Source organism: Hippoglossus stenolepis, chromosome 22, assembly GCF_022539355.2.
Source record: "Hippoglossus stenolepis isolate QCI-W04-F060 chromosome 22, HSTE1.2, whole genome shotgun sequence".
Classification (NCBI taxonomy): domain Eukaryota; kingdom Metazoa; phylum Chordata; class Actinopteri; order Pleuronectiformes; family Pleuronectidae; genus Hippoglossus; species Hippoglossus stenolepis.
Window position 1 is genome coordinate 6,250,838 of NC_061504.1, and position 26,362 is coordinate 6,277,199.

At 40.8% G+C, this 26,362-nt stretch overlaps 5 protein-coding genes across 11 annotated transcripts in view; 3 read left to right on the forward strand and 2 right to left on the reverse strand.

Moving 5' to 3' along the window:
• Nucleotides 1–1,599: 1,599 nt before the first annotated feature.
• Nucleotides 1,600–8,705, forward strand: slc5a8 (solute carrier family 5 member 8). Its single transcript, XM_047338668.1, has 17 exons — nucleotides 1,600–1,833; nucleotides 2,486–2,605; nucleotides 3,085–3,150; nucleotides 3,268–3,319; nucleotides 3,732–3,799; nucleotides 3,938–3,976; nucleotides 4,206–4,321; nucleotides 5,382–5,522; nucleotides 5,725–5,854; nucleotides 6,665–6,753; nucleotides 6,887–6,996; nucleotides 7,073–7,140; nucleotides 7,272–7,358; nucleotides 7,511–7,725; nucleotides 8,023–8,126; nucleotides 8,409–8,501; nucleotides 8,602–8,705. Exons 1-17 carry the CDS (start codon nucleotides 1,600–1,602, stop codon nucleotides 8,703–8,705), a joined length of 1,836 nt encoding a protein of 611 aa, XP_047194624.1.
• Nucleotides 8,706–9,521: 816 nt separating this feature from the next.
• LOC118101638 (sodium-coupled monocarboxylate transporter 1-like) lies at nucleotides 9,522–16,656 on the forward strand. The gene is made up of 17 exons (XM_035147555.2): nucleotides 9,522–9,752; nucleotides 10,316–10,435; nucleotides 10,855–10,920; nucleotides 11,046–11,097; nucleotides 11,214–11,281; nucleotides 11,832–11,870; nucleotides 12,097–12,212; nucleotides 12,392–12,532; nucleotides 12,786–12,915; nucleotides 13,169–13,257; nucleotides 13,392–13,501; nucleotides 13,637–13,704; nucleotides 13,887–13,973; nucleotides 14,796–15,013; nucleotides 16,004–16,104; nucleotides 16,191–16,279; nucleotides 16,368–16,656. Exons 1-17 carry the CDS (start codon nucleotides 9,522–9,524, stop codon nucleotides 16,485–16,487), a joined length of 1,845 nt encoding a protein of 614 aa, XP_035003446.1. The 3' UTR covers nucleotides 16,488–16,656.
• Nucleotides 16,657–17,214: 558 nt separating this feature from the next.
• Nucleotides 17,215–19,198, reverse strand: lyrm5a (LYR motif containing 5a). Its single transcript, XM_035148006.1, has 3 exons — nucleotides 19,042–19,198; nucleotides 18,795–18,867; nucleotides 17,215–18,068 (listed from the first exon to the last, which is right to left on the reverse strand). Exons 2-3 carry the CDS (start codon nucleotides 18,837–18,839, stop codon nucleotides 17,856–17,858), a joined length of 258 nt encoding a protein of 85 aa, XP_035003897.1. The 5' UTR covers nucleotides 18,840–18,867; nucleotides 19,042–19,198; the 3' UTR covers nucleotides 17,215–17,855.
• A 265-nt stretch (nucleotides 19,199–19,463) lies between these two features.
• On the forward strand, nucleotides 19,464–24,947 carry dnai7 (dynein axonemal intermediate chain 7). The gene is made up of 15 exons (XM_035148005.2): nucleotides 19,464–19,815; nucleotides 20,128–20,216; nucleotides 20,439–20,543; nucleotides 20,760–20,897; nucleotides 21,550–21,684; nucleotides 21,845–21,948; nucleotides 22,052–22,210; nucleotides 22,303–22,462; nucleotides 22,544–22,634; nucleotides 22,825–22,991; nucleotides 23,087–23,246; nucleotides 23,332–23,546; nucleotides 23,627–23,782; nucleotides 24,086–24,199; nucleotides 24,620–24,947. The coding sequence occupies exons 1-15, from the start codon at nucleotides 19,728–19,730 to the stop codon at nucleotides 24,893–24,895; spliced, it is 2,157 nt and encodes a 718-aa protein (XP_035003896.2). The 5' UTR covers nucleotides 19,464–19,727; the 3' UTR covers nucleotides 24,896–24,947.
• A 234-nt stretch (nucleotides 24,948–25,181) lies between these two features.
• Nucleotides 25,182–26,362, reverse strand: part of LOC118101823 (lymphoid-restricted membrane protein) — a 33,424-nt gene continuing 32,243 nt past the window's right edge. For all 7 annotated transcript variants that reach the window (XM_035147841.2, XM_035147840.2, XM_035147837.2 and 4 more), the window contains one exon: nucleotides 25,182–26,252. In XM_035147841.2, the coding sequence (XP_035003732.2) occupies nucleotides 26,110–26,252 (143 nt within the window). In that variant the 3' untranslated portion in view covers nucleotides 25,182–26,109. The remainder of the gene's footprint in view (nucleotides 26,253–26,362) is intronic.

Genomic DNA, 26,362 nt, shown 5'->3' on the forward strand with positions numbered 1-26,362 from the left:
AGTATTCTACTTACCACACATTGTAATATAGACAAGATAAAACCATTGTAAAAGGAAGTGTTGTCCCACCTTAGGCTAGCTTAGCATGAGCTATCTCTGCTTCTATCTTAGCTTAAAAGCCGAATAACTCCTAATTAAAATGACAATTATTCACTGTTAAATTGGGACTAATGTATAAATACTTCATCAGTTTCTTTGCCGACATCTTGTGTCAGAGCAGGACATGAACATGTGCTAACTAGTAACATTCAGGGCTGCATTCCATTCAGATGTGTCTTTGGTAAACCAGCCTAACTGGAACACGTCCCTCATTCAGCACTCCTGTGCTTTTCCTGCTGTAACGTGGAAACCGTGAAGAAGCTCAATTAGCTTTTATCCATAGACTGTACATAAAATACATAAAATACATAAAAACTTCCTACCACTCCACAGAAATGAAGCCAAAATATCCCGAACACCGGAACATGGGTTGAATCACAAAAAATCATCACTGACAGTACTTAAGTAGAAAGTATCAACCAAACCAAAAAAACTCAAATCATCACATGTTATATATGTACAAGAACACTCTGTTTATCACTAATAAAAGTACACCTAGTTTTTATTTCTGTCCAGAAAAATGCCAAATATGTCCCAGGTCAATGTGACATCACGAATACCATTTATCAGTTGAAAAGTGAATACCACACAAGGACTAAAACACAACCCAGGTCTGATAATAGGCTCTTGGACTGCAGCCGTTCCAAATCTATTCATTCTAAATCCTGAACTATCCAGTTTCACTGATTCCCAGACCTTATTATATTTGTATCTTTACTCGTATTACCTAGAATTTCTCCATTTGAATAAATGTTGGGTTAGTGTGAAAGTGATTATAAAGTGTGGTTACAACTTGGGAACTTAACTGTACACATGAAAGATGGGGACTTATACATGCATAGAAAAGGTTAATAGAAATGCATAAAGAGTAGTTTACTGAGTGAGAGCTGATATCACTGTATATGTACGAAGGAATTTACATAGGAGCTCATTGGCCATGGGTGAAAACTTTCTGTTTTATTTTCTAGATTTACGGTGTAATGATAATTACAGTACAACATATTTGATCAAATAATGCATCTAGACATGTTGTGTATTAACAAAGACTTATTCCTTGTAAAAATAGGAAAGTCTTCTTTTTATGAAATATGATCTGCAATTAATAATTAAGAAATTGAATGCAAGAAAAATGACCCTGCAGTTCTAAATGCTATTACTAAGCATTTGCTCATTTTAAGTTGACAAAGTTGTGTGTGTGTGTGTGTGTGTGTGTGTGTGTGATGACCTGATGATAGCTTTTGTCCTGTGGTTTGGTGAAAAATTCCATCTCTTGGCTTGTTGACATTACATGTACCTGGATTGCTCTCGCTCCGGCTCTCTCTCTGTCTCTCTCTCTCTCTCACACACACACACTCAAAACGCTTCAGTTCAGCATTGAGTTGGAAGGTGATGTGTCAGGAATCCACAGAGGACATTCTGTTTCTGAGGGCAGACCATATGGCACAGTTTGAATAACTTTCTGAGCAATTTTATTTCAAGTTGTGTCTGACTTCTTCCAAAATGTCCAGGGACTCTCTGGTAACCAGCTCGTTTGTGGTAGCAGACTATGTGGTCTTTGCCCTCATGCTGCTGCTGTCCGCTGCTGTCGGGGTCTACTATGCCTGGGCGGACAGGGACCAGGGAACCTCTGGGGACTTCCTAATGGGGGGCCGCAGACTGACGGCCGTGCCTGTGTCCCTGTCCCTGACTGCCAGCTTCATGTCAGCCATCACGGTGCTGTCAAATCCAGCCGAGGTAAGGTTACAGCAGATTCCCAAGGGACAAATGCAAACTCTGTCTCTCCCGAAAAGTCATCTTGTGTCTGCTTGAGGAGGACACATTTATTTGATGTGAGAAAAACTTTTTAGTGCGGTGAGATACATCACTGTCCCACTGTAGTGTCCAAGTGAATCAGAAACATGATGGTAGCGACAATGAGACATAAACTGATGAGCTATATGCAAGGTTATTCACTGTACCTGTGGGTTTGTAGAAGGGCTCATATGTACATGTCTAAATAACTGAAAGAAATTACGGAAAACATATTGTAAATCGTGTAAATATCACAAAATCCCCAAATATATTATAATATTCTTTCTTCTGTAGCTTTTAACTGACTGACAACAATGAGCTGTATCAGCCTGATGTCAGAATAGATCTTCGTATAAAATCTCGCAGGACATGCTCACTGAACAAAAACAATGGGCAATTTCATTGCCCCAGTAGTTACAGAAGGTGGGTGGATACATCTGAACTTAATGTGGCTTTATGGTGTTTGCGTGCGACTCCACAATTAAAATGCTCTTACAATTGTTTTACACCAATAAATGATTTCCTGCAGTCTTCTTTGGATATCTGCCAACAACCATAGAAAACATTGTTAATTTATAGCACCCCATGTCCTTAGGTGTACCGCTATGGAGCCAGCATTGTATTTTATGGTCTCTCCTATATTATGACCATGGCAGTCACATCTGAGGTCTTTCTTCCCGTCTTCTACCGGCTTGCTGTCACCAGTACGTATGAGGTGAGTGAGCTTTGGTTCATCATATTCTGGTCAGTGTGCTAAGTAATTTTACAGCCTTTATATTGTTTTATTTTATTTTATTATTGAGGTCTGCTCTGATCTTTTTTTTTACTACTCTACACTCAGGCATGAAGAATGTTTTATACACCTGTAAAATACCTGAGAAACAGATATTTAACTGCTATAGTGTCACTCTAACTGCTATAAGAGACATCAAAATACCTAAAAGCATGTCGGAAGTCTGAAGTAGATATGGCCATGCTTGAAGTAGCGTGTGTGCGCATGTGTGCTTGTGTGTGTGTTCTTAATGAAGTAAGTTTTACAGTTTGCAACAATCGACTGGATTTAATAACTCTTTGAATTCTCAATCCAAAACAACTTGTACTGAACATACTGTCCTGACTCACACGGACCACAGCTCCGATACTAATCTTTTCATACTGTCTGTTCTTCTCTGTCTGCGTCATGTCTCTGCCAAGTATCTGGAGCTGCGTTTCAACAGAGCAACCCGTCTGCTGGGAACTGGGCTCTTCATTGTGCAGACGGTGAGTGAGAAACCAGTCAACACATAATCACAGGCCTCTGACCTTTAGTGAGTCAAACCACAAATCTGCTACCTGAGGGTCATTTGTGTTGGAATTATGTTTCTTACTTTGTCGCAGATTCTCTACACTGGAATCGTCATTTATGCTCCAGCACTTGCCTTGAATCACGGTATGTGTGTTTCAGTCGACACTGGTCAGGCCAACGTCACATACCCACATGAGGGCACTTAGAGCTGCTTGGTTTTGTTCGGTCCAGTGGTCACAGTCTGAAATGCTCCTTCTGCACTATAAACTCTCTCAGCTTTAACGCCATGTAAAAGTACAATACTTATTTCTATCTGTGCAATTCAATGGCTAGACTGACGGCATTTCTGTTACACTGTATATATTCTGTTTACATTCTATACATTCTTTATATTTTCCACTTTTTATATTGCCTGTTTACTTATTTATTACTTTTTCCTATTTTTCTTATTTACCGTCCTCATAAAACGACAAAATGTCCCTGTAGATGGACTATCAAAGGATTATCTTATCTTATCTTATCTTATCTATTCTTATCTTATCCCATCTCTCTGCAGTAACTGGGATGCATCTGTGGGGCGCTGTCATCTCCACAGGGGTGGTGTGTACCTTTTACTGCACGATGGTATGTAACACAACCTGCCCACCTGAGTTTTCAGCTGTGCCAATAAACAAAAAGGAATAAACTTTTTTTATTTTTTATTGTTTGAGTTTCTGAATTGTTTGTCGACGCAGCACCTGTTTGTGCTTCATGTTGTCACAGGGTGGTCTGAAGGCAGTGGTGTGGACTGATGTCTTTCAGGTAGGCTCCTGGAGGAAAATAATAAGATTCCTAGTGGTTGGTGTGGTAAGACTGGTCCTACACATTCAGATAAGTTTCATATAAAGACAATACTGAACACAAGGGACACCCCAGCACATATTAGCCATTTTCACTGCATCACACCTAATATACTATCCATGTATAATGACATTAGAATCACTACTGGGACAAAAAGCAACTCTGACAATATGTAAATGTTCCCCTTCAGCTTGGCGTCATGGTCGCAGGCTTCCTGGCTGTTATCATCAGGTCTGTGGTTTTGCAAGGGGGAGTCTTCAACATCATTTCAGATTCAGAACACGGAGGGAGACTCAATCTTTGGGAGTGAGTACGATCAATCCAATTATTAGCTTTCTAAGCTTCTGTTACACAGTGGAATGAGAGTAAACTCAACAGAGCAGGTGCAGGAGCATTACTGTCATCAGAACATACTTTAATGGGTGTATTATACTATATATATGAATGTTATGTTACACTAGGGTCCTCATGAGACTAAATGCAAACTCTAATTCAGTGTTATTTCTTTGGACCCCACAACAAACAAATAAAACATTTAAAACCTTTGTGTTGTCTGTCTCCCTCGACTGAACATTTTAATTCTAAACTGTCAGAGGCGTGATCTTATGCGATTCTACACCATATACTTATATTATACTCAGGTCACAGGACTGTCCCATTTAAATGTCATTAAATGTCTCTCCAGATGCATCCAAGCAATATACAATATACTGTCATATCAGTTGTTCATTGCAGTAATCATGTGATCGTCTTCAGGTTGGTACAGTCTGCAAATATAATGTAACCTGTTAATTGTTTATGTCCAGGTGGTCATTGATCCCTGGTTACTCAAACTACACTGATTAAAAAGTCATGCTAAATGGAAATCAAATCAAGTTTGATTTGTTTACTGCTTTTCAAGAAACTCAAAGATACTTTACTATAAGACCAAAAAATAAAAGCATGGTCCCCAGAGCATGTCAACAAAATAACAAATCATTCATCAACATTCATGAGAAAAGACAGTGTCTAAAAATGGAGAGGTGCATCAATGTTTTAACCAATAAGGATATAAACTCGTGAAAAAAACAAGTTTTAGAATATGCTACTAAGTTGTCCTGGTACAGTATTTGTCAGTTGAGCTTTGAAATGAAATGACACAGCACAACTCTTCGGTCCTTGAACCTACCACTTCATCCGAGGACAATATATCCTGGTCATGTAAGGCCAGGCTGTTTCATTAGGTTCTTTGAAGGCATATATTTCTTTGGGTGGTGTCCATCACAGGATCCAAGAACTGATGAACAGTTTCTGGCAAACAACTAAAAAACGTATAACTTCAAGTTTTCACTTAAATATAAAGCGTCCTCTTTCTCTATCCCGCCAGCTTTGACACGAACCCTCTGAAAAGACACACTTTTTGGACCATAACGATTGGCGGGACGTTTGTGTGGGTCAGTATCTATGGGATCAACCAGGCCCAGGTTCAGAGATACATCTCCTGTAAGAGCATCACCCACGCCAGAGTGTGAGTATTGTTGTTCTGGTTATATGATGATAGGGAACATATATTATCTGTGCTTTTAAATGAAAATAGCCCTGTAACGTGAAGTGCTGCTGCAACCCACTTAAATTAGCTGGGGTATTAGCCCCTTTATCATAAAACAGAAAACTATTTTCCTTTGTTTTTGTTCAAGCGTTTCACTATATGCATTTCCTCTCATATCTAGATCTCTGTACATCAACCTGTTAGGCCTCTTGTCCATCTTGCTCTGCTCAGTGTTTGCAGGGATGTGCCTCTACTCCGTCTATAAGAGCTGTGACCCATGGTCAGCTGGTCTGGTTTCTGCTACTGATCAGGTACAGTATGATGGAGAGAGGTAAAGCAGAGACACTTCCTACGATCAGCGGCTTCCAAAAACATATTGTGCGTTTATGTATATCGGACAAATTAGCTCCCAAATTAATGTGAATGCCACCTCAAATCATGATGACAACTCAGAAAGTAGGCGAAAATGTTGGTACAAGCGTTGCCAAATTGCTGACATCATTACTTATAAAACAAATAACATAAATTTAGAATCCGCTCTAAATAGTATAATTTATTGTGTTCACCTCTCACAAGCGCCTAACCCAAAACTGCTCAACCATTACAGATGTTTTTATGATTAACGTGCACACATCATTTATATGGCAATCCAGCCTGATCCTCTTTGTTTTTATACAGACAATAAAGAGGTTTCAAGGTGTCTTTATACGCTGTAAACCCATAAATACAACGTACATTGTTGACAGCGTCACATCTTGGTAAATTGGACCCTCCGAGGAGCAGATAGTCCAGCTAACAACCGAGATTGTTTTTTTCACAGATAACTACATCAAAGTTTATTTCCTTTTATGTATTTTGATAGGCATTTAATGCCTTTATACGACTGGGATAATAAAGAAAGAGTCGGTAAGGTCATGCTGTACAAGGTCCAGCTGGGAGTTGAACCAAGGACTCACTGCTCTAAGGGAAATGCCCATGTGGTATATACAGTACGCCTTAACCATTCAACATCAGGTTTATGATTAATAGATAGTAATAGATTAATAGATGATATCTATTGTATAGATAGATGTATTGTGAGATTCCTCCTGATGGTGTGTGATCCGCTGTCTCCTCTGCAGCTGATGCCATATTTGGTGATGGACATCTTGGGAGACTATCCTGGCCTTCCTGGACTATTTGTTGCAGCAGCATATAGTGGATCTTTAAGGTTAATACAGCACTTCACATTCAAGTGAATTTAGTTCAGTGCTATGAAATGGGACTACCAAGACGGAACATTTTATTTTTGTACGTGTGTATATATCAACTAAATGGCATGTGATTTTTGACATCACTCCCAGCACAGTGTCTTCCAGCATCAATGCACTGGCTGCAGTGACAGTGGAGGACCTGATCAAACCGTACACTAACATGTCTGAGAAACACTTGGCCCGCACCTCGAAGGGACTGAGTGAGTGGATCGTCCAAAATATTTCAGCTGAATGAGTTGAGTGGTCCTTAAGTATTGAAACCTCTCATGTTTGCAGGTCTCGTATACGGGGCTTTATGCATTGGAATGGCTGGACTGGCTTCACTGATGGGAGGGGTGTTACAGGTAGAGTGGAACTATTCTCATACACACACATATGGACGGATGCATGTACAGTAAATATTCAATACAAACAGTTCTCCCTTTGGTTTAGGAATCAGCCCTGCAACTTAAATGATATGTGCCTCTTCATACAGGCAGCCGTCAGTATATTTGGGATCATTGGAGGTCCTTTACTTGGCCTGTTCACACTGGGTATCCTCTGTCCATTTGCCAATTCCAAAGTAAGCCATCGATTCATACTGGGATAGATGAAGTTATTAATAATTTACCCTTGTAGCATTGAATTACTTCCCAAAGCATTTGCCTGCTTACCAACCGTCTGAAACCTCTCTGTATCATAAATCAAATTTTCAGTGATTCAAATCTCTTCCAGGGAGCTTTGTCAGGTCTTGTGGCTGGGTTGGTCATGTCCCTGTGGGTGGGCATCGGAGCTCAGATATACCCTCCCCCTCCTGACTTGACCCGACCGCTGCCACTGACCACGGAGGGCTGTAACTTCACCACCACAGGCAGCCTGAACTGGACCTCCACGGCTCTGCCAACGCAACCAAACTCCACCACTGCCCCAGCACACAACCTCGACAGCAGGTGAAGTGTCTAACAAGCTGTAGTTGTAGTTTAAGGAAGATATAAACAAATGTGTCCAAGTAGAAAGACATTGGAAATCAGCTTTTTCCTTTTTCTTGGACCTGATATTTATTATATTTTACCTTATTACAAATATCCCTAATATGCATTCCTGAATCAGCTTGCCTTGTTTATGTAAATCTATCTTGGACAAGAAATTTAAAAAAAAGTTTCATCACATTTTTGTCTTCATCCCCAAGATTATGCTCCTTGCACACTATTATCTCAACATGTACTTTTTTCTCCCACCACCCCCAGGCCTGTGCTGGCAGATAACTGGTACTCTCTGTCCTACATGTACTTCAGCCCTATTGGAACCATAGTAGCAATTAGCGTGGGGCTGATAGTCAGTCTGTTCACAGGTAAAAAACATTTTCGTAAAATCATATCTCAAAAAATGTAGGAAAACTGAGTTAGTCTTAAGTTATGTTTACTTTATTTATAATTGTTAATTTCACCTAAAACTTGTATTTACTTAATTTTTTAAGTTTTATGTCAGATATATGCAAAACAAGTACATTTGTCAAATTACATGACTTGATTAAACTGAATAATGAGAAATAAGTAAAGGGCACTAATGTAATGTGAGTAACACTGTATTTACCTTTGACATTGTGTTGATGTGTTGTTAATGTGCATTTCAGGAGGCTGGGGTCAGAAGGTGGAAGCAAGACTTCTATTAATGAAAGAGGACACAACTCTTTATCACCTGATCAGGTGTTTCAAAGACAGAGTAAGTACTGCAGCAGTGAACCAACATCAAAAGCTCTCGACTCTAAGAGCTGCAGGTTGACTTCTGCTTTGTGCTCTTCCCTCTTCAGCTCATGAGACGAACAGGACGACTCGACCTCACAACGGATTGCGACAAAAAAATTGGCAACACAAACCCTGCTTTCTGTGATGTTGAGCTGGACCACACCAAAAGCTGCACTCCCACATGAGATGAACATTTTATTTGCGATATTATTCTTGATTACATCAATTCTTGTTTTTCTAATTAAAGAAATTTCAATGAAGGATTTCAAAAAGGTGTGTGACTCTGTGATTTGTTACAATACAATTATAATACATCATACAATACAACATTTATCTCTGGGCACTTTGCTGTGTAAAGGGCCCAAACATAAATAAATAAATGAAGTCCTGAAGTCATGTTTGTGATAGCCTTTGCAGACAGTCCAAAGGTCTGATGGTCAGGTTGGAAGTACTGTATATTCGAATGTCTGTTTATTTACACAGTATATCGTTAGCCCTGTGATTAGCTGATGACATAACCAGCCCTCACTGCCCAAAATAACTTAACATAACAGATAGATTTTAGGTCTTTTTTATAATATTCAGTATATCTGAAGATGTGTTTACAGATGTGAGGCCTGATCTGAACCATTATTTGAAAGTAAGCAGCATCAACTGACATTGACTCCCTTGATAAAATATGAATTATGACAACTGCACTGATGCCATGATACTGATAATGACATTGACACTATGTAAAATACTGAACTAGAATATTGCCATTACTGAATTTTTATAACAAGGCAATGTCATATCTGCAGTTAATTATTACCTTAAGTGTGTGTGTGTGTGTGTGTGTGTGTGTGTGTGTACGTGTGTGGTATAACCTTGGCTAACCTGTGACATGGGAGGATTTCCATTTAATCCTCTTGGACTGTCTGAGTTCAAAGGTGCTGAACTGAACAGTCTGAATAATATTCTGTACAGTAACATTTCTAGTTTCTGCTCTGACCTCCAGCAAAATGTCTGGGGACTCTGTGGCAGCCGGCTCCCTGGCGGCAGCAGACTATGTGGTGTTTGCTCTTCTGCTGGTGGTGTCTGCTGCTATCGGGATCTACTACGCCTGGGTCGGCAGGGGCCAAAACTCCAGGGACTTCTTAACCGGGGGCCGCAGAATGACAGCCCTGCCCGTCTCCATGTCTCTGACGGCCAGCTTCATGTCATCCAGCACACTGCTGGCCAACCCAGTTGAGGTAAGTTGGCAGTAGATACATTTTTGTTCTTGCAAAATGAAAAGACACTGAAGTAGGAAACATCTTCTGAAGCAAAGACTTTTTAAATTTTAAACTTTGAGTCCTTTTAAGGTTAAGTTAATTTCTCTCAGGTATGAGGTAACCCACCAGAAATCTACAGGAAACTCAAGGATAAGTTTCTGTTTCTGGAAAGATTTGTATTATACCAAAATCATGGATATTTCTTGAGACGTTTCTTCTGTAGTTTTTCCAATACAAATATTTATCTCCATTTAATATCCCACAAGCCACTGCTTACTGAACAGGAACAACAGGTTTCAGTTTTTAAAGGTGAAATGTGTCAAATGTTGTATTTAAGCTTTTCATCTTTGAATCATAAGATTATTATCAATTATCACTCTGAAGTTTATCCAGTTTATCATCTTATAAAAGTGGCAGTGACTGCCGCTATAATTTAATTGCATTTGCATGTGATTGTTCTTTATTCCTCTTTGTTTTGCTGACTTTGTGTTTTACTACTTTGATGGTAAACTTGACTAACGCATAATATCTCTGGTTTGTAGGTTTACACCTTTGGAGCCATTTTTGCATTATTATCTCTTTCATATACACTGTCCATTGTGGTCACATCTGAGGTCTTTCTCCCAGTCTTCTACAGACTGTCTATCACCAGTACTTATGAGGTGAGTGCGCTTTGTCGTGCATTTGATGGAAAACAATATTTTGTGTACTTACTGAGTAAATAGTGACCTTTGTCAAATATTAATATATTTGACAAAAATATATTGATGTTGTCTAACTGTTTCAATACAAAGCAGCTGTTGGTTAATGTAAGCAGATGTGCGTTAGTAAGAGTGACAGTAAAAAGTCAGGAGTTGTTCCTGTGCGTTGGCGATTTTCCAGTCAAACACAAGCAGAAATAAAGTATTTACCAATTAGAAATGAGTTCAACCGTTTCAAGACAATGAAATGTCATAATCCTCAACGAGATTGATTCAAGACTCCAGATTTGACACAATATGCCTGTCTGAAATGAACTGGTACATAAATAAACTTTTAATAACAGCAGTGCATGTCTCCCTGTGTCACGTCCCTGCCCCAGTATCTCGAGCTGCGTTTCAACAGAGCAACCCGGCTGCTGGGAACCGCGGTATTCATGGTTCTGACCGTGAGTAAGACGACAAGTCGACACCTCATCACCGGGGTTGAACCTCTGACGGTGACACCTCATTTTGTCATCCGAAGCTTCTTAATAATGTCGGTATTATCTCCCTCTTTCTCTCTCTGTCACAGATCCTCTACACAGGAATAATCATTTATGGCCCAGCATTAGCTTTAAGCCAAGGTATGTGGGATCACAATCCCCCCCCCACCAAAAAACATGTACACGTAACTTGAAGTCGCTCGGTTTTGTGTGACTGACTGTTTTGTCATGCAACTGCCTTCTCTGTCTCTCTCCAGTCACTCAGTTGGATCTGTGGGGTGGAATTATTTCAACTGGCGTTGTCTGTACTTTTTACTGCACATTGGTTGGTAAATAAATAAATAAACCGCTTAAATTAGTTCTTCTTAAATCAAATCACCCCATTGCTCATTTAAAGTGTTTTAATGATGAAGAAAAAGTCTCATCTTTCTTTCAGGGTTTGACCAATACTGGCCTATTTATGTATTAGACATTAAAAGCAAAAGCAAATTGGAAAAATAACATACCGAAAAAACAAATCTAAATGTAACAATTGCCAATCACAAACACATAAATATGAATACCTGCCTTAAATAATATATTAATAGTTACACACAAAAGCTGGCGATAGCAAATATTTTTGAGCCAAATATTATATTCCAATGGGATTCATAGACCAGTATGGAACACTGACACTGGTTTTGCAACAAAAGAGCTGTCATTTTCCAATATATTGGTCAAAGTCTATTCCCCATCTCCATATTCTCAGCTGTAAGCCCAAATATCTCAGACAGAGAGCTCTCCTGATTGGTTGATGTGCTTAACAATTATTATGGATATCTGGATTTCAGTGGATTTACTCAGACAACATCTTTTTGTGGTCTACGTTGTAACAGGGTGGACTGAAGGCGGTGGTGTGGACTGATGTATTTCAGGTAAGCTTCCAGAAAGGGTCGATTCCTGGACGCTCTGTACACAAATGTTTTTTACAGAGAAAGAGAAAAAAGAAATGCAGTACTGAAAACATCATTACAAGTCAGCCAAATTTAAGCCAAATTACAAATAAATCTCAAATCAAATTGGTATAATTAGATCACAAATTAGGTCCAAAACCAGATTAGATTTGTTCAACGAACAAAAATATATTTTTTTCTCTTCTAGGTTGTAATAATGATAGCAGGTTATCTGTCTGTTATTATCAAGTGTATGATCATAAAAGGAGGAGTCGCCACAATCATTTCAGATTCACAACAAGGAGGGAGGATCAACATTTGGGAGTGAGTATGAACAACTATTGGATTGTTAATAGAAGGAGAGCAATTTGACTCAAAGCTTTCATTAGAACTTTGAGAAATCAATGCTTTTTGGGGACTAGCAAGTCCCACATTTTGTGACACTTCACTTATCTTCAGGTTTTTAGTGAATTGGAAATCACCCTCTCACTGTGTCTCACCAGCTTTGACTTAAACCCACTGAGGAGACACACTTTTTGGACCATCACTTTTGGAGGGGGGGCTGCCTGGATCGCAGTCAATGGGATAAACCAATCCCAGGTTCAGAGATACATCTCCTGCAAGAGCATCACTCATGCCAGAGTGTGAGTCACACTTTACAGAGGACACTGGATTCATATAGAATAACACTGTTACTCCCCATTAAAGGTGATTCAAAACTCAATCTTCAAGGTCCCTCTTTATCTTATGTAATATAAAAAAGATAACTTTTTTGATGAATACAACCATCATCAGCATACAGTGCACCACATAGTTGATCTTTATGTTGCTTGCTGTGCTTTCTATGTTTTCTTCATGAATTCCACCCCATGGCTGTGCTGTTCTTTCTTTTCCCAGAGCTCTGTACATCAACCTGATAGGTTTGTGTTTCTTCCTGACGTGCTCAGTGTTGGCAGGAATGTGCCTCTACTCATTCTATAAGAACTGTGACCCATGGAGCGCTGGACTGGTCTCTAATCCTGATCAGGTACACACACACACACACACACACACACACACACGCACGCTCACACACGCACACACTCTCTCTCACACACACACACAAACACAGATTTGCACACACAGAACTGGAGAGTTCACATGGAGGCTGCCAGGAAAAGTTCGGCCTACGCACCCCCCTAGCATGTCTGATTGCAGCTCTGGAAGCAGTAGAGTGGCAACAAGAGGCTTCCACGAATTCCTTATCACGTCTATTTACTTTTGTCGTCCCTTCTCTACAGCTGATGGCATATTTGGTGGTGGACATCTTCACAGCTTTTCCTGGTCTGCCAGGACTATTTTTCGCAGCAGTATATAGTGGCTCTTTAAGGTTTATACGCATCATTATATATAGTCTACCTCTTAAATCCCACTCAAACATGTTCTGTGACACTGGTCATTAAAAATCTGTATAAGTGTAATGGTTCCTGCCTTATTCTGATTCTGTTCTCATGTCAACCCCAGCACAGTGTCTTCCAGCATCAACGCGCTGGCTACAGTGACAATAGAGGACCTGATCAAGCCGTGCACGAACATGTCTGAGAAACATCTGACCTGGCTGTCCAAAGGAATGAGTAAGTGGACTGTCCTTGTTTACAATATGCTGAATGTCAGCTGAACCATTTGTCCGTTGAGCCCTGGTTTGCGTCTTATGCTTTAACTCTTGTAATTTAATTGTGGAGGATCGATTGACACAATGTTGTCCCCAGGTGTATTCTATGGAGTTTTGTGCATCGCCATGGCTGGACTGGCCTCACTCATGGGAAGGATTATGCAGGTAGAGTGTATCTGTTAACGCACAAACCTCACACTCGCTGGACATCAGGAATTATGTAATGAATTATTGCAATAAACAACAGCTGCTAAACAATTACTTATCACTGTGGGTCGGGTGCTGGGGTCACCATCACCATATTGTGTTTTTGAGGGAGAGCTGTCGATGTGTGTTTCTTGAAACAGGCAACTGCCACCATCACTGGTGTCCTCGGAGGTCCCTTACTTGGCCTGTTCATATTGGGTATCTTCTGCCCATTTGCCAATTCCAAAGTAAGTACTTTTTTAATTGTTGTGATGGAAATCTGGAAATACAAGAGGCTGGAACACCAAATTTGTCTTTGTGTATTTTAATAGGGGCTTTCTGCAGAAAGGATCAACACAGAGAGTCACAGGGATCTCAGAGTGAAGATGCAGGACAGTCAAATGCAGGGATCTTATATAGGATAAGAACTAAGGCTGTCTCTCAGAGCCAGTTCAGACTGGTTCTGTAGGCGCAGGTTGAGAGAGGAATCTAAACACAGGGAACTGATTTACATATATTTCCTTTGGAGATAGAGCAGACATTCAGTTCTTTGGAGAGTAAATAAGTGATAAAAAGGTCATAAAGGTTTCAGGCCATAAAGGTATTTAGACAGGTTACATAGGTTTCAGGTCACAAACAGTTCAGGTCATAAAAGTCTTTAGACAGATCTGCAGAAACTTACTTTTCAACTACTAAATAGTTTTCAACCACACTTAGTTAATTTTTCCACTACATTGTAACATTGGCATTTTCCAGCATGATTATGTTAACTTATGTTAGTATTAAATAAACACATTAATCACATGAATAATGTTCTTTTTCTCTTACTTTACTCCTACTGTCGTCTGCTGCTCATTTTGGGATTGAAGTGAACAATGATATATAAGAATCACATCTTAGCACCTAGGAAGCTATAACAATTAAAGATTTGGTACTTTAAAGTACATTTTAGCTGTTGCTCACTCGCCATCATCTTTATAAATCCCGCATGGATGTATGACAATTAATGTCTTATATGCATTTGACCACCCAGGGGGGTCTCCTAATTTGATATCCTGTTTTTCCTATAGGGAGGTCTGTCAGGTCTGATGACTGGGTTGTTCGTGGCCGTGGGTGTGTGCATCGGGGCCCTGATATTCCCCTCTCCTCCTTACATGACCCGACCTCTGCCACTGACCACGGAGGGTTGTAACTTCACCACTGACGACAGCTCCAACTGGACCTCCACTATTCTGCCAGCAGGGCCAAGCACCGTCACTATGGCCCCAGGGAACAACACTGATGATATGTAAGAATGTAACCAGCTGTGACTGAATGGTGGAATTATATAGCAAGAGAGCAGCAATGTGTGAAACCAGATGTAATGAACTGGTCTGCTGGTTTCCCCACAACAAATAAGGATAATGTTCATAGAGGAATACTAATTTGAGGTCAACCAGTTTGTAGTTAATGGATAATGATGTCACAAGTCAAAAAATCTATAAGCTTGACTCTCTGGCACAGATATTCATGCTCCCCAGAAGAAGAATACTAAACTCACTTTGCCTGTAGCGCCACGGAAACGTAACATTTTTCACTTAACCTTTGAGATATCTGAACATCTACTAAAACTTTCGGAAAAACACTTTGAACAGACATTCAAGGTCCCTAGAGGATAAATCTTAATGGCTTCGTGGATCGCTTAACTTTTCCCCCAGTGCCACCATGAGGCTGATACTTGAAGTGAAATATCTCAACAACTGTTGGATTGATTGCCATGACATGTGGTAAAGCTCAAATTCCCCATAAGGATACACAATAATCACTTTGACGGACTCTTAACTTTTCATCCACTTACCACTATAACCCAAATCACTGCAAAACTAATCCCATACGCGTAAGCTTTCAGTATAGTGCTGCTTACCACTTAAATGTTAACAAGAGGACACATCATGTTCAACATAGCAACAATAAACAATTTTTTAAAATTAGAATAGCACAATTATTATGTAATCTATTCAGAGATCCATTAGTGGAATGTAAAAACAGTCAGAAGACAACTTGATAAGAACCAAAATGCACCATAAGAGCTTGAGAAACTCTTATTTAACAAAAATCTTAATCTCAAAGCTATATTTGTTACCTATTATATGTGAAGCTGTTGAAAGTATTCCATTACTAACCTAATCCCGAATAAATCCCTGTTATTATCTAGTGAATCTCTCCTTGGGGCTGAAACTGTTCAAAATACTTATGAATGTATGAGCAATAATTCACTGCTGTTTTCTCCCATCACTAGACTGTCGGCAGAAAACTGGCTCCCTCCTTCCTACCTTTACTTCTCTCTCATTGGATCTGTAACAGCGTTCACTGTGGGAATGTTCATCAGCCTCTTAACTGGTAAGCAAATGTATCCTGTTGGCACCGATTAAGTTAAATGGGTTTTTGTTGTGATCACCCTCTTGTGTTCACAATGCACATTTCAGGAGGCCGGAAGCAGAAGGTGGAATCAAGGCTGATGATAATGAAAGAAGACACGACGCTCTATTACATATTCAGGTTTTTCAGAGACAGAGTAAGTGCTGCATCAGGAAAACAATATCGAAAAAACCTTTAGAGTCACAACAGCTGCTGACTGCTTGTTTGTGCTCTTCCCTTTTTAGGTGACGAGAAAAACAGGAAATCTGGACCTGACGAAGAACGGAGGGGAGAAAACTGGCAACACAAATCCTGCTTTCAATGACACTGAGATGGACTTAAAGAAAAGTACCATTATCTCATGAAAGACATCAAATTATCTTTGCATCTGCACATGTTCTTAATGCTTCAGATGAATTATAGTCATGTTCTAGCCTAATACAACAAATGTCATCAACATATCTAAACTACAGCAATATTTTCTCTGTTATTTATAACAACCCAAAATGTACATGTGTAGTGTTTCTGTTTTCAATATCGTCATATTCATGGCATTTAAGCGTGTATGTACAAATATACAATAACATATTGAACAGAAATTACAGCTCTGATATTGCACTATAGAAATGTGTTTTCTTTTCCCCTGAAGTGTCTTAACATTGTGTCACATTCTAGATCATTAATGTGCGTGTTAAAAGTCACATGAGCAGCAGAACAGTGTCTACTCTTGTCTTGTTCACTTCAGGAACCCGTCTGAGCTAAAACAAGGATGCAAACATGTACAAACACACATATTCTGCTCTGTGGGAGAGTTCAGTTTCCAAGTTCATTGTCAGTGCTGATGGATATACAGTAAATTTTGGTTTATGTTAAGTTTTGGTTTGACTTCCACCAAAATGTTCAGGGGCCCCCCCGGAGGCTGGCTCCAGTGGAGTATGTGGTGTTTGCTCTCTTACTGATGGAGACCACAATGCCTGGGTGAACATTGGGCCAGAGGAGCTCCAGGGAGTCTCTTACTAAGGGCCACACTCTGACAGCTCTGCCCGTCTCCCTGTCCCTCTGCTATAAATTCATACAAGGAACGAAACTGAGTTAAATTATTGAAGAAAACTGCTGCAATTTATTAACATTCAGCAAGACACAGGCCGTCACTATTTTTCAAACATCTGTACATTTCTGAAAAATAGTACCTAGATACATAGTCATGTACATTCTTCAAGAAATTTGACCATGTATTTACATATATATACACTCAAGTACAATATACATTTAACACCTTGGCTTCAACAGTTTCTTACAGACCAGGTGGATGTCTGTGTGTAACGTATTAACAATAACCATTATACAAACGGGATGTTAAGATAGATAATGAAATGTTTGACCTGTTGAAATGTTCGACCTGTTGAAATGTTCGACCTGTTGAAATGTTGAGTTAACGTAGACTTAAAAAAAATCTGACAGTGGGCAAAAACAAACCGTGACATCATTATAAACACAATATTTGAGTTTTAAAATATCGGCATTAAGGTGCAATTTGTGTATAGAGACACAAAGCCTGTTCTGTAACAGCTTCATTATCATAACCGGCTGGCACTTTTCCCTTATTTCCTACTTTTCCCTTATGAGGCAAGTATAGTTTATTTGCACGAGGGTAACTGTTGCGAGTTTGTTATCTGTTCCCGGAGCCTGCATTTCATTTCAGAAATACAATACGAAGCTGTAGTTGTGTGTAATTATTTTTCTGGTTCATAATACCTCTTCTTTATCGTTCGGTATTTCCTGAGGAAATAAAGTGCCTCAAGTTCCTTGATGACAAAATCGCCCCGGGCCACCAGTTTCTTGATCTGCTCGGGATCTGTCACGTCTTTGTTCTTCATGAAGGCGGACTTCAGGCGCTCCCTGAAATACGCAGCTCCCTTGGGGTACTCTCGGCCAAGGTACAGCAGCTTTAAAGGGGGGACGACAAACTCATGGTTACACATCATCAACAATATACACAGAATATACAGTATTCATCCAAAATGCAGCACAGAGCGGCACAGTAAGGGATTCCTGCCTGTGGCCATCAGACTTTACAATTCCTCCCTCGGGTGTTAGGGCTGTTAAGTCGTATTTCACCTTGTCAGCACATTACATCTTAATTTATAATAATTTATCTTCTGTTGTATATATACTTACATATATTTTTTGTACATATTGTATTTTTACATTCTTATTTTTGCTTCTTTACACATACTGTACATATTTTTACGCTCTATTTTCTACTCCTACCCTTCTATATTTTCGTGAACTTGAACTGAAGAAAAACCTGCAGTGTCATTTACTTCCCTCAGCAAGAGGGAAGTGAAAAATAGACATCGGTAAGTAATAGTAACAATGTGAAGGGTGTGTATTTTTTGTGTACATCCTTTGTGAGTGTTGAGACAGATCTTATATGTCCAGGAGAGAGACCAGGCACCCCTAATGAAAAGTACAATATAAACACAAAAGTCAACCTGTCACACAAAAAGTGGTATTGTACTGTAATCCCCTTTCTATTCTACTGTAGAGCAAGACAATCGCTAGTTATTGTATTTCTATTCTTGGCTGGTAGAGCCTGTAACATGACCCCAATGTCCGGGATCCGGCACAAACAACCCACGAGTGTTTGGGTCACTGGCTGCCTCACTTACACTTTTGTACAGCTTAAAAACCTCACCCCTCAGAGGGTTGGCCATGTCAGAGATGGGGGGGGGTCTCACTCTCCTGAAACAAGAGGGAGATACAGATATTAGATTAGAACAGCAGCGGACGTGAGTGGACAAAGACAGTCAACACAATAAGCTTAGCTTAGCTAGCCAGTTAGCTTGTCGGTGAGCGTTTACCACATTCCTCACCAACTCTACACACGACCATAGACAAGAATGTGATCATATTTACACGTGTTGTGTTTGCAGGCTGGTTCCACTGCGACTTCAATGGAGACACGTCTCCTCTTCCTCTGTGTCCTTCCTTTCTGTGCAGGCGGTGGACAGCTCCGTCGTAAGTCGTTTCGTTGTGTCGCAAATAAAAACACCACACCGCGCATGCGCATGAGTCCATGTTTCTATGGTTACCCGGACAGTTTCGGCTTCGGGATGGTGAGTTTTTCAGCGTTTATTAACAACAAATTAAACCTGATCATATCACTTCAAAGGATTCATTAAGCAAAGAATTCCTTGTTGTTAGTTTACTTGAATGTCACCGTATCAGTGGTCATATATTCCTTTGATGTCTTCGAATGTTGCAACGGTGAATGGTTTATACGATCTGAAGAGAAACCAGATTGTTTTTGACCTGAACAGATCTATCAGTCTGTATGTAGCGATGGTGATAGCACCACCTACTGCCAAAAGGAGGTAAACCTCGTTTTACAACTTGGGTTTGTTTAAACTCCAGGGTTGAATGCTGATTAGAGATAATAGTTACAAGAATAGAATATAAGGCTAAAGATAAATTATTCTTATTATAAACAGTTAGCTACCAGGTCAGTTAGCAGGAAGTGCCTTTAATTTGAAGGGTTAGGTAGTTATTTACCTATTTCCAACAAATAACAGTGAGCTGTCCCTGTTTAACACTCATTCAAAATGGCACGTAAAAAGACCCCAAAACAGTCCAAGGGGGGAAAGAAGACGAAAAAGCAGAAGGAGGAGGAGAAGAGGCTGCAAGAAGAAGGTAAACATCTGTCAGAGACCTGTCTCTATGAATTCTAACTGGGGCAAAGTTATTTTAACCATCTCTGTTGTTTTCTGTTGGGAAGCACTTTTTACTCTGCATTGAAAATTGCTCTATATTATTATTATCATTAATAATAATAATAAAACAATTGTGTCTATTTTATTGTTCTATCTTCTCTGCTCATGTGCCATAGTTTTATTCTTGCTTCTTCCTTATGAAGCACTTTCTTACAGTTATTTTATTATTATAATGATTAATAAAGTTTAGGATATGTGTTGAGTCACCACCCGATGTGCTTCTGCTTTACAGAGGAAGCCCAGCTAGAGGCAGAGAGAGAGGAACAGGAAAGGTTGGACCGAGAGAAAAAGGACCAGGAGCTGGAAAGGCTAGAATTAAGAGTCAGTCATGTTCAGCTACTGTGATTTACATCAAACTGCCGAGTGTGGATTATCTGATTCTTTTCCCTTCTGAGGGCAAATTATGTTTGAAAGACAAATACAACCCCTGTACATAATCTACACAATACACAAATCCTCAAGGAAACACACAGGAGATGTTCGCTGTTGTCAGGAGTGGACAAACTTTCTGTTCTGGTGTTCAAGGATGTCTTTCGTTTACAGGACAGAGAGTACAGAGAGTTGGAGCTGAATGAATTGCACCATCTACTGGAGCAGAATCATTCTGCAGTAACTAAATGGAGAGCTGATGCTGCAGAGAAAGCCAAGGTGTGTGTTTCTGTCTGTGTGTGAGTTATTTAGTGGGAGGGAGACTTATCTGACGCATGTATTTTATATGTATTGCAAACAAAGCAGCAATGATTACAATACAATTCTTATTTTGATCCATACTCTCACAAAGACATGCATGTGGATACAAAAAGAACAAAAATATCAACAGATTTCCTCAGGCTGATAACATGCAGTGTATTTCTTTGTGACCAGTGGGAGCGGTACATGTGTTGTGATGGTGCCCCTGACCCAGAAGTGCAGCAGGATGTCAACACCTATTTAAGCTTATGGAGAGAGGACCCAGAGGTCAACATCACGCCCGTGCTCAAGCAATGTAACGTCGCTCTACAGGTTTGTATTTTATTTTTTAATCGGTATTTGTTGTGCAATAACTTTATAGGACAATTCTCAGAAATAGAAAGGTCGACATTTATGGACACACTGTACCTTGTAGTGAAAATAAGCAGATATCGTGCAGCAATGCCAATAACACAAGACAAACATTATTGATCACATGCCACGGAATTCACTTTTTACAGCAGTAAATAGTCAGAATGACAAAAGAATACTTGAAAATATAAAATAGTATAAAATAGGCAATAAGATAAATTTGAGTAAAACTACAGAGAATATGTACATAATATAGACCTTCACTACAGAGGTTAATATTATGGAAATTGACTTCCGTAAATGCAGTGAAAGGATGATTGCACAAAGATGTTAACTGTATTTGTGTATTATATATAAGGAGATATTGAAATTGAAGTATATTTACATAAGCCTACATATATATATATATATATATATATATATATATATATATATATATATATATATATATATATATATATATATATATATATATATACACACACACACACACAAGTATATGGGCAGGTATGGTTTACAATATGAATATGGAGTGAAGCCAAGTGCTAGAAATTAAATATTTCTAATTCTATGGTTACAAAATCTGAGAGCAAATACATTTTGGCCCTCACAGCTGCTCGAGGAGCTGGAAGTTCTGCTCAGAGACGCTACAGATCCAAAAGAGGGCCAGAAGTACCAGGAGGCCGTCATCAGTCTGCAGGAGCTAATCCACTCCAAACTTCACCTCAGCACTGAGGAGATCTTCAAGGTAGGAGAACTATAAAACGCACAGGTTCTCCCACACTGTGGAGCACTTTGTAACTACAGTGTAAGGAAGTGGTTCATAAACATCAGGGGTTTACTGTTATGTGTATGGTTTGCCTGATACGAAGCAATATTGCAAACCCTGTTTGTCTCCTTGGTTACAGAGGGCCAATGAGAACACGGACACTGAAACAGGCAACATGCAGACTGTGGTGAAAGGCGACAACACTACGCTATGCGTGTGGGCCAACCTCAAGAGAAATCAAAGGTATATAGGCAGAAAATACGACAAATATATTGATAACGTATGATTAAGGTTTGCAGCTGAAATATCCAGTATTTTTCACTCCATGTCAAACTGGCTCACGCAGGTTTAAAGGATTAAACTTTGAAGAGGTCGGCCTCGGCTTTGAGCTTCCCAAACAGTTGACTATGAGCGACATCGCTGTACGGATTCTCCACACACACTACGACCACCTGTCCTCTCTTGCCTGGATGGCTCACCGCAAAATTCACACACCAAGCCACAGGTCTGACATCACTGCCAATTCTATTATTACAAAGGCTTTCTTTAACTGTAATAAAGATAATTAAACTCTGTTTCTTTTCTTTCTCTGTTTAGTCCCGGATCTCTAGTAGTGGTTGACGAGGCCCCAGCAGACACTGATCTACCTGAGCAGGAGGAGACAAAAGACACGGAGGAGGGGAAGGATGACAATGAGACACAACAGCAAACAGCAGACGAGGAGGTGCAGTCCATCCAAGAGTTAGAAGGGAGTAAGGTAAAACAAAAGAAGAATGAAAGGGATGTTTTTCTACATTCAATGTGATGTTTTCATTCGCATTGTGCATGTATCTCTCAGAGTGAAGACAGTCCTGAGTCGAGCAAAAGCAGTCGCGAGTCAGCAGAAGGCAGTGGGAGTCAGATACAGACACAGATGGAGGCGCTCTGTGGTAAGAAGCCCAGTCTAACACTGCGCCCCACATGTAAACACAAGATTTCAAACTGATGGACAGGTTTGACGATGCAAAGACTAACACGGTTTAACAACAACATCTAAGATACCAACATCTTTTAATGCTGATGATGGTTGTTTACACTGAAATTCGAATTTTTGGCATGATCCTGTTTTCGTTCTCTCAGTTGAGGGAGAATTTAGCTCTCCCTCAGAGCTGCTCACAATGGACAGCAGCGAACCTGTCCAGGCGGTGGACTTGATGGAGTACACACCTCTGGGTGGGGTCTTCTACTATGATGTGTTCCGCCTCCCACCACAAGCCCATCGTGTCAATGGCTGGGAAATTAGACAGGTGAATAGAATAGAAAAGAGTTTCAGTGTTTGTTTTCACCAGACCCTGCTGTGGAGCCCCAGGTTTCCATTTCTCTCATTCCACATCGTCCACAGAAGCTGCACACGGGGCTGCAGGTGTTTCCGTACCCCACAGAGACGTTCAACTTGGATGACAACGAGGCCCTGACCTGCCCCCCTGTCGGAATGTCTGTGAAGTTGCCCGAGCGCGTTGTATTCTTGGAAACTCCGCAAGTGGCTCGCTGGGATGCTGCGGGTAAGACAGACAGGAGCACACACTGTGCAATCCTCATAACCCATCAGGTGTTTGAAATACATTTGAAAGTCGTTCTCCCACCCAGATAAGCAGTGGAGGATGGACGGTATCTCTGATGTGTCTTACGAGGAGGAAGAGGCGAAGATCTCCTTCAAGATGGACTCCTTCCAAGCTTTTGTGCTGATGCAGGAAACCTACGCCAACCTCCCCTTCCTGAGCTGGGAACTCAGTCCACTGGGACAAGATGCCGCTACTTTCACTGTCAACGGACCACTCATCGAAATAAGCATCACGATCCAGGTAGGAGGCAGGAGAGCTCTGTACGCACATAAACATTTCTTCTAATGGATTTCAACATGTTCTGTTGCTTTACATGACAGGGGGACCAGTGTATTTTGAAGTCCGAGGTCAAAGGCCTCTCTCACCTCCAAGGAAAGTGGATGAGCAGCCCCGACCTGCAGAGAGCCATGCTCAACGCGGGGATCAACATCTTCGTGAATGAACACACTGACAAATACGTCAGCAGCTTTGGAAAGGTTTGCATCTTCTTCCTGTTGGCAGAATAAAAGAACCTGAGCGAGAGCCTATAGATTGCCAAAGCACATATAATTCATTGTGAGTGGGATGTGAGAATCTGTACAAAATGGCATGGCAGTCCATCCGACTGTTGAGCTGTGTCACTAAAAGTGTTAACCTGGTGGTGGCGCTAGATGCACAGTGAGGGGATCACTAAAGAAAGTAGAATCCATCCTCTGGGGACCATGAATGTCACTATCAAAGTAGCTGTATCAACCAAAGTGGTGGGCTGACCAACTGATAAAACTCTCTCTCCTCTTCAGGACCCACTCACAGAACATGCTGCCTACGAACAGATGGCCTTCTTCGCTTCTGCCTGCGCCTTCTCACGGAGCAAGTGGAACGCCAAATGTGGAGCCGCGCATCTGGTCATGCAGGTATTCCTGCTCACACACGGATACAGCTCATTTAGTTTCACATTTTAGCCCAGTTTTCCTCTCCCTGTGGAATGCCTGATTCCCCCTTTACGCATGGAGTCACATGCTCAGGTCCGTTCCAAACACAGACGAATAATTAGGTGCTGTTAATTCAGAGACACGGACTGCAACGCCACCAGGGTGCCCTCAACACAAACAGATTTGACATTTACACACATACAAGTTAAGTAGGGAAAAGATATATAATCTCTTCAGAATGAGGAAGTGCCACACAGAGGGAAAAGGTCACATTTCTCACTAGAATACACTGAGGTTCTTGTCCATGGTTAAGTGGATAAACCTGAAATGATGACACCAAACAGCCATTCTTTCAATTCCTGCTCTTTTCTCAGTTTCTTCCCTTTCCTTCTTCTCTGCCAGGCACGCGAGCACCGCGGCCCCGCCACTCAGCCCATGGACTCGTGGTGTCTCTACCTAGTGGGCGCTCAGAGGAGTCAGAAGCTGGAAATCAAAGAGCGGAGCAAAACTTTCTCTTCAAACCACGACCCCAGCCGGGACTTTCACTCCACCTTCATCCACATGCTCCAGGACGACATGAGCACCGACGGCATTGCCAGGACCAGAGAGTCCAGTTACCTGTTCGTGGATACGGTGCAGAGCCTGCTGCGTGCCACCAGACCCCTGATGTATTCTTAAACATGTGAGATTAACTTGTTTAAATGATTACATAAATTGTTACACACCTGAATTCATGCCTTCTATTGTATAACTCCATCCATCCATTATCTATACTGCTTATCCTCTGAGGGTCACAGGGCCAACATACAGAGATAAACATTCACTTTCACATTCCCACCTAAAGTCAGAGTTTCCAATTAACCTAATCCCAATCTGCATGTGTTTGGACAGCGGGAGGAAGCTGGGGTATCCGGAGAAAACCCCCCCCACACACAGGGACAAACATGCAAACTCCTCAAAGAAAAGCAGTTGTAGAATTGGCTACTTTATTTGTGCAAAGTTTCACGCATCTTCTTTGGAACATACAAAAGTGTACGAAGTTGAAAACGGTGACCACCACAGCAAGAACGTAGAGAAAAGAAACCTTTGGTGTTAAAGACAATGCAGAATCATAACTTAACAAAAATAAAACATATTCACATTTCCCCACTCAGAACTAACAAACTCATAAATATAGATTTCAAAAACACTTAAAAAACACTTAAAAGTTTTATTACCAGTGTCTGTAGACTTGAAAGAAAACAAATGAAAGGAATGAAATATTTCTTAATTTAAAAAGGCTGGCAGTCTTATGTGTTGTCAAGTGCATCAAATGTGCTTAAAAAAACCCTAACTGGCACAATCTGAGCCATCGTCCATGATGTTTGTCAATGGAAAACTGCACTGCGGCCCTTTCTGTGACTTAATGCATCAGTGCTAAGGTTCTGATTAAGCTGTGACGTGATTGGTCAGTGTTGCGTCAGCTCTAATGACGGATCAAGCCTGATTGGATTTAAGTGTTGGGTCCACAGTTGCCAGCAGCACTCATAGTAAAACTGCATCGTGATGTGTTTAAGATATTAAGCAGCTCGCGGTTCAAGACACCGCGTGTATCTGCTCCCTCTCTTAAAACACCGACACACGCATTCACACACACAGACTAACTAGTTTAGCAAACGTGATGTGACGTATAAAATCCTCCACAGGGTTAACTTTCCCCTGAGGGCTAGCCAGTGCAGTCAAAAATAAAAAGAGTCTCGTTTTAGAAATCGCCAGGCACCGATAAATATCCAGGAGGCCTCCGCTCAGGAGTGGCGCACTGTCCTTTCTTCATCACCACCCACCAGTGCCCAGACAAATCTCTGCTGGAGGCTAATGGGCGATATAGCACCATCCACCCCGGGTCTCGGGGGCTAGACGGGGGGCTGCCCGTTGTGCCGGAGCCCTGTGTAGGGCCACAGCAGCTGCTGGATGGTCATCCAGGAGTCTCCGGTCCCCACGGGGGCAGCGTCTACAGCTGGCTGCATCACCAGACTGGCCAGCAGTGCCAGGAGACCTGCAGGGGGGGGGGCGAAGCAGAGGCGATGTTGACTTAAGAAAACATCTATGCAATGATCTGTTTGTTTTCAACAATACACATGCAAGCTGTATGTATTACTGTATAGC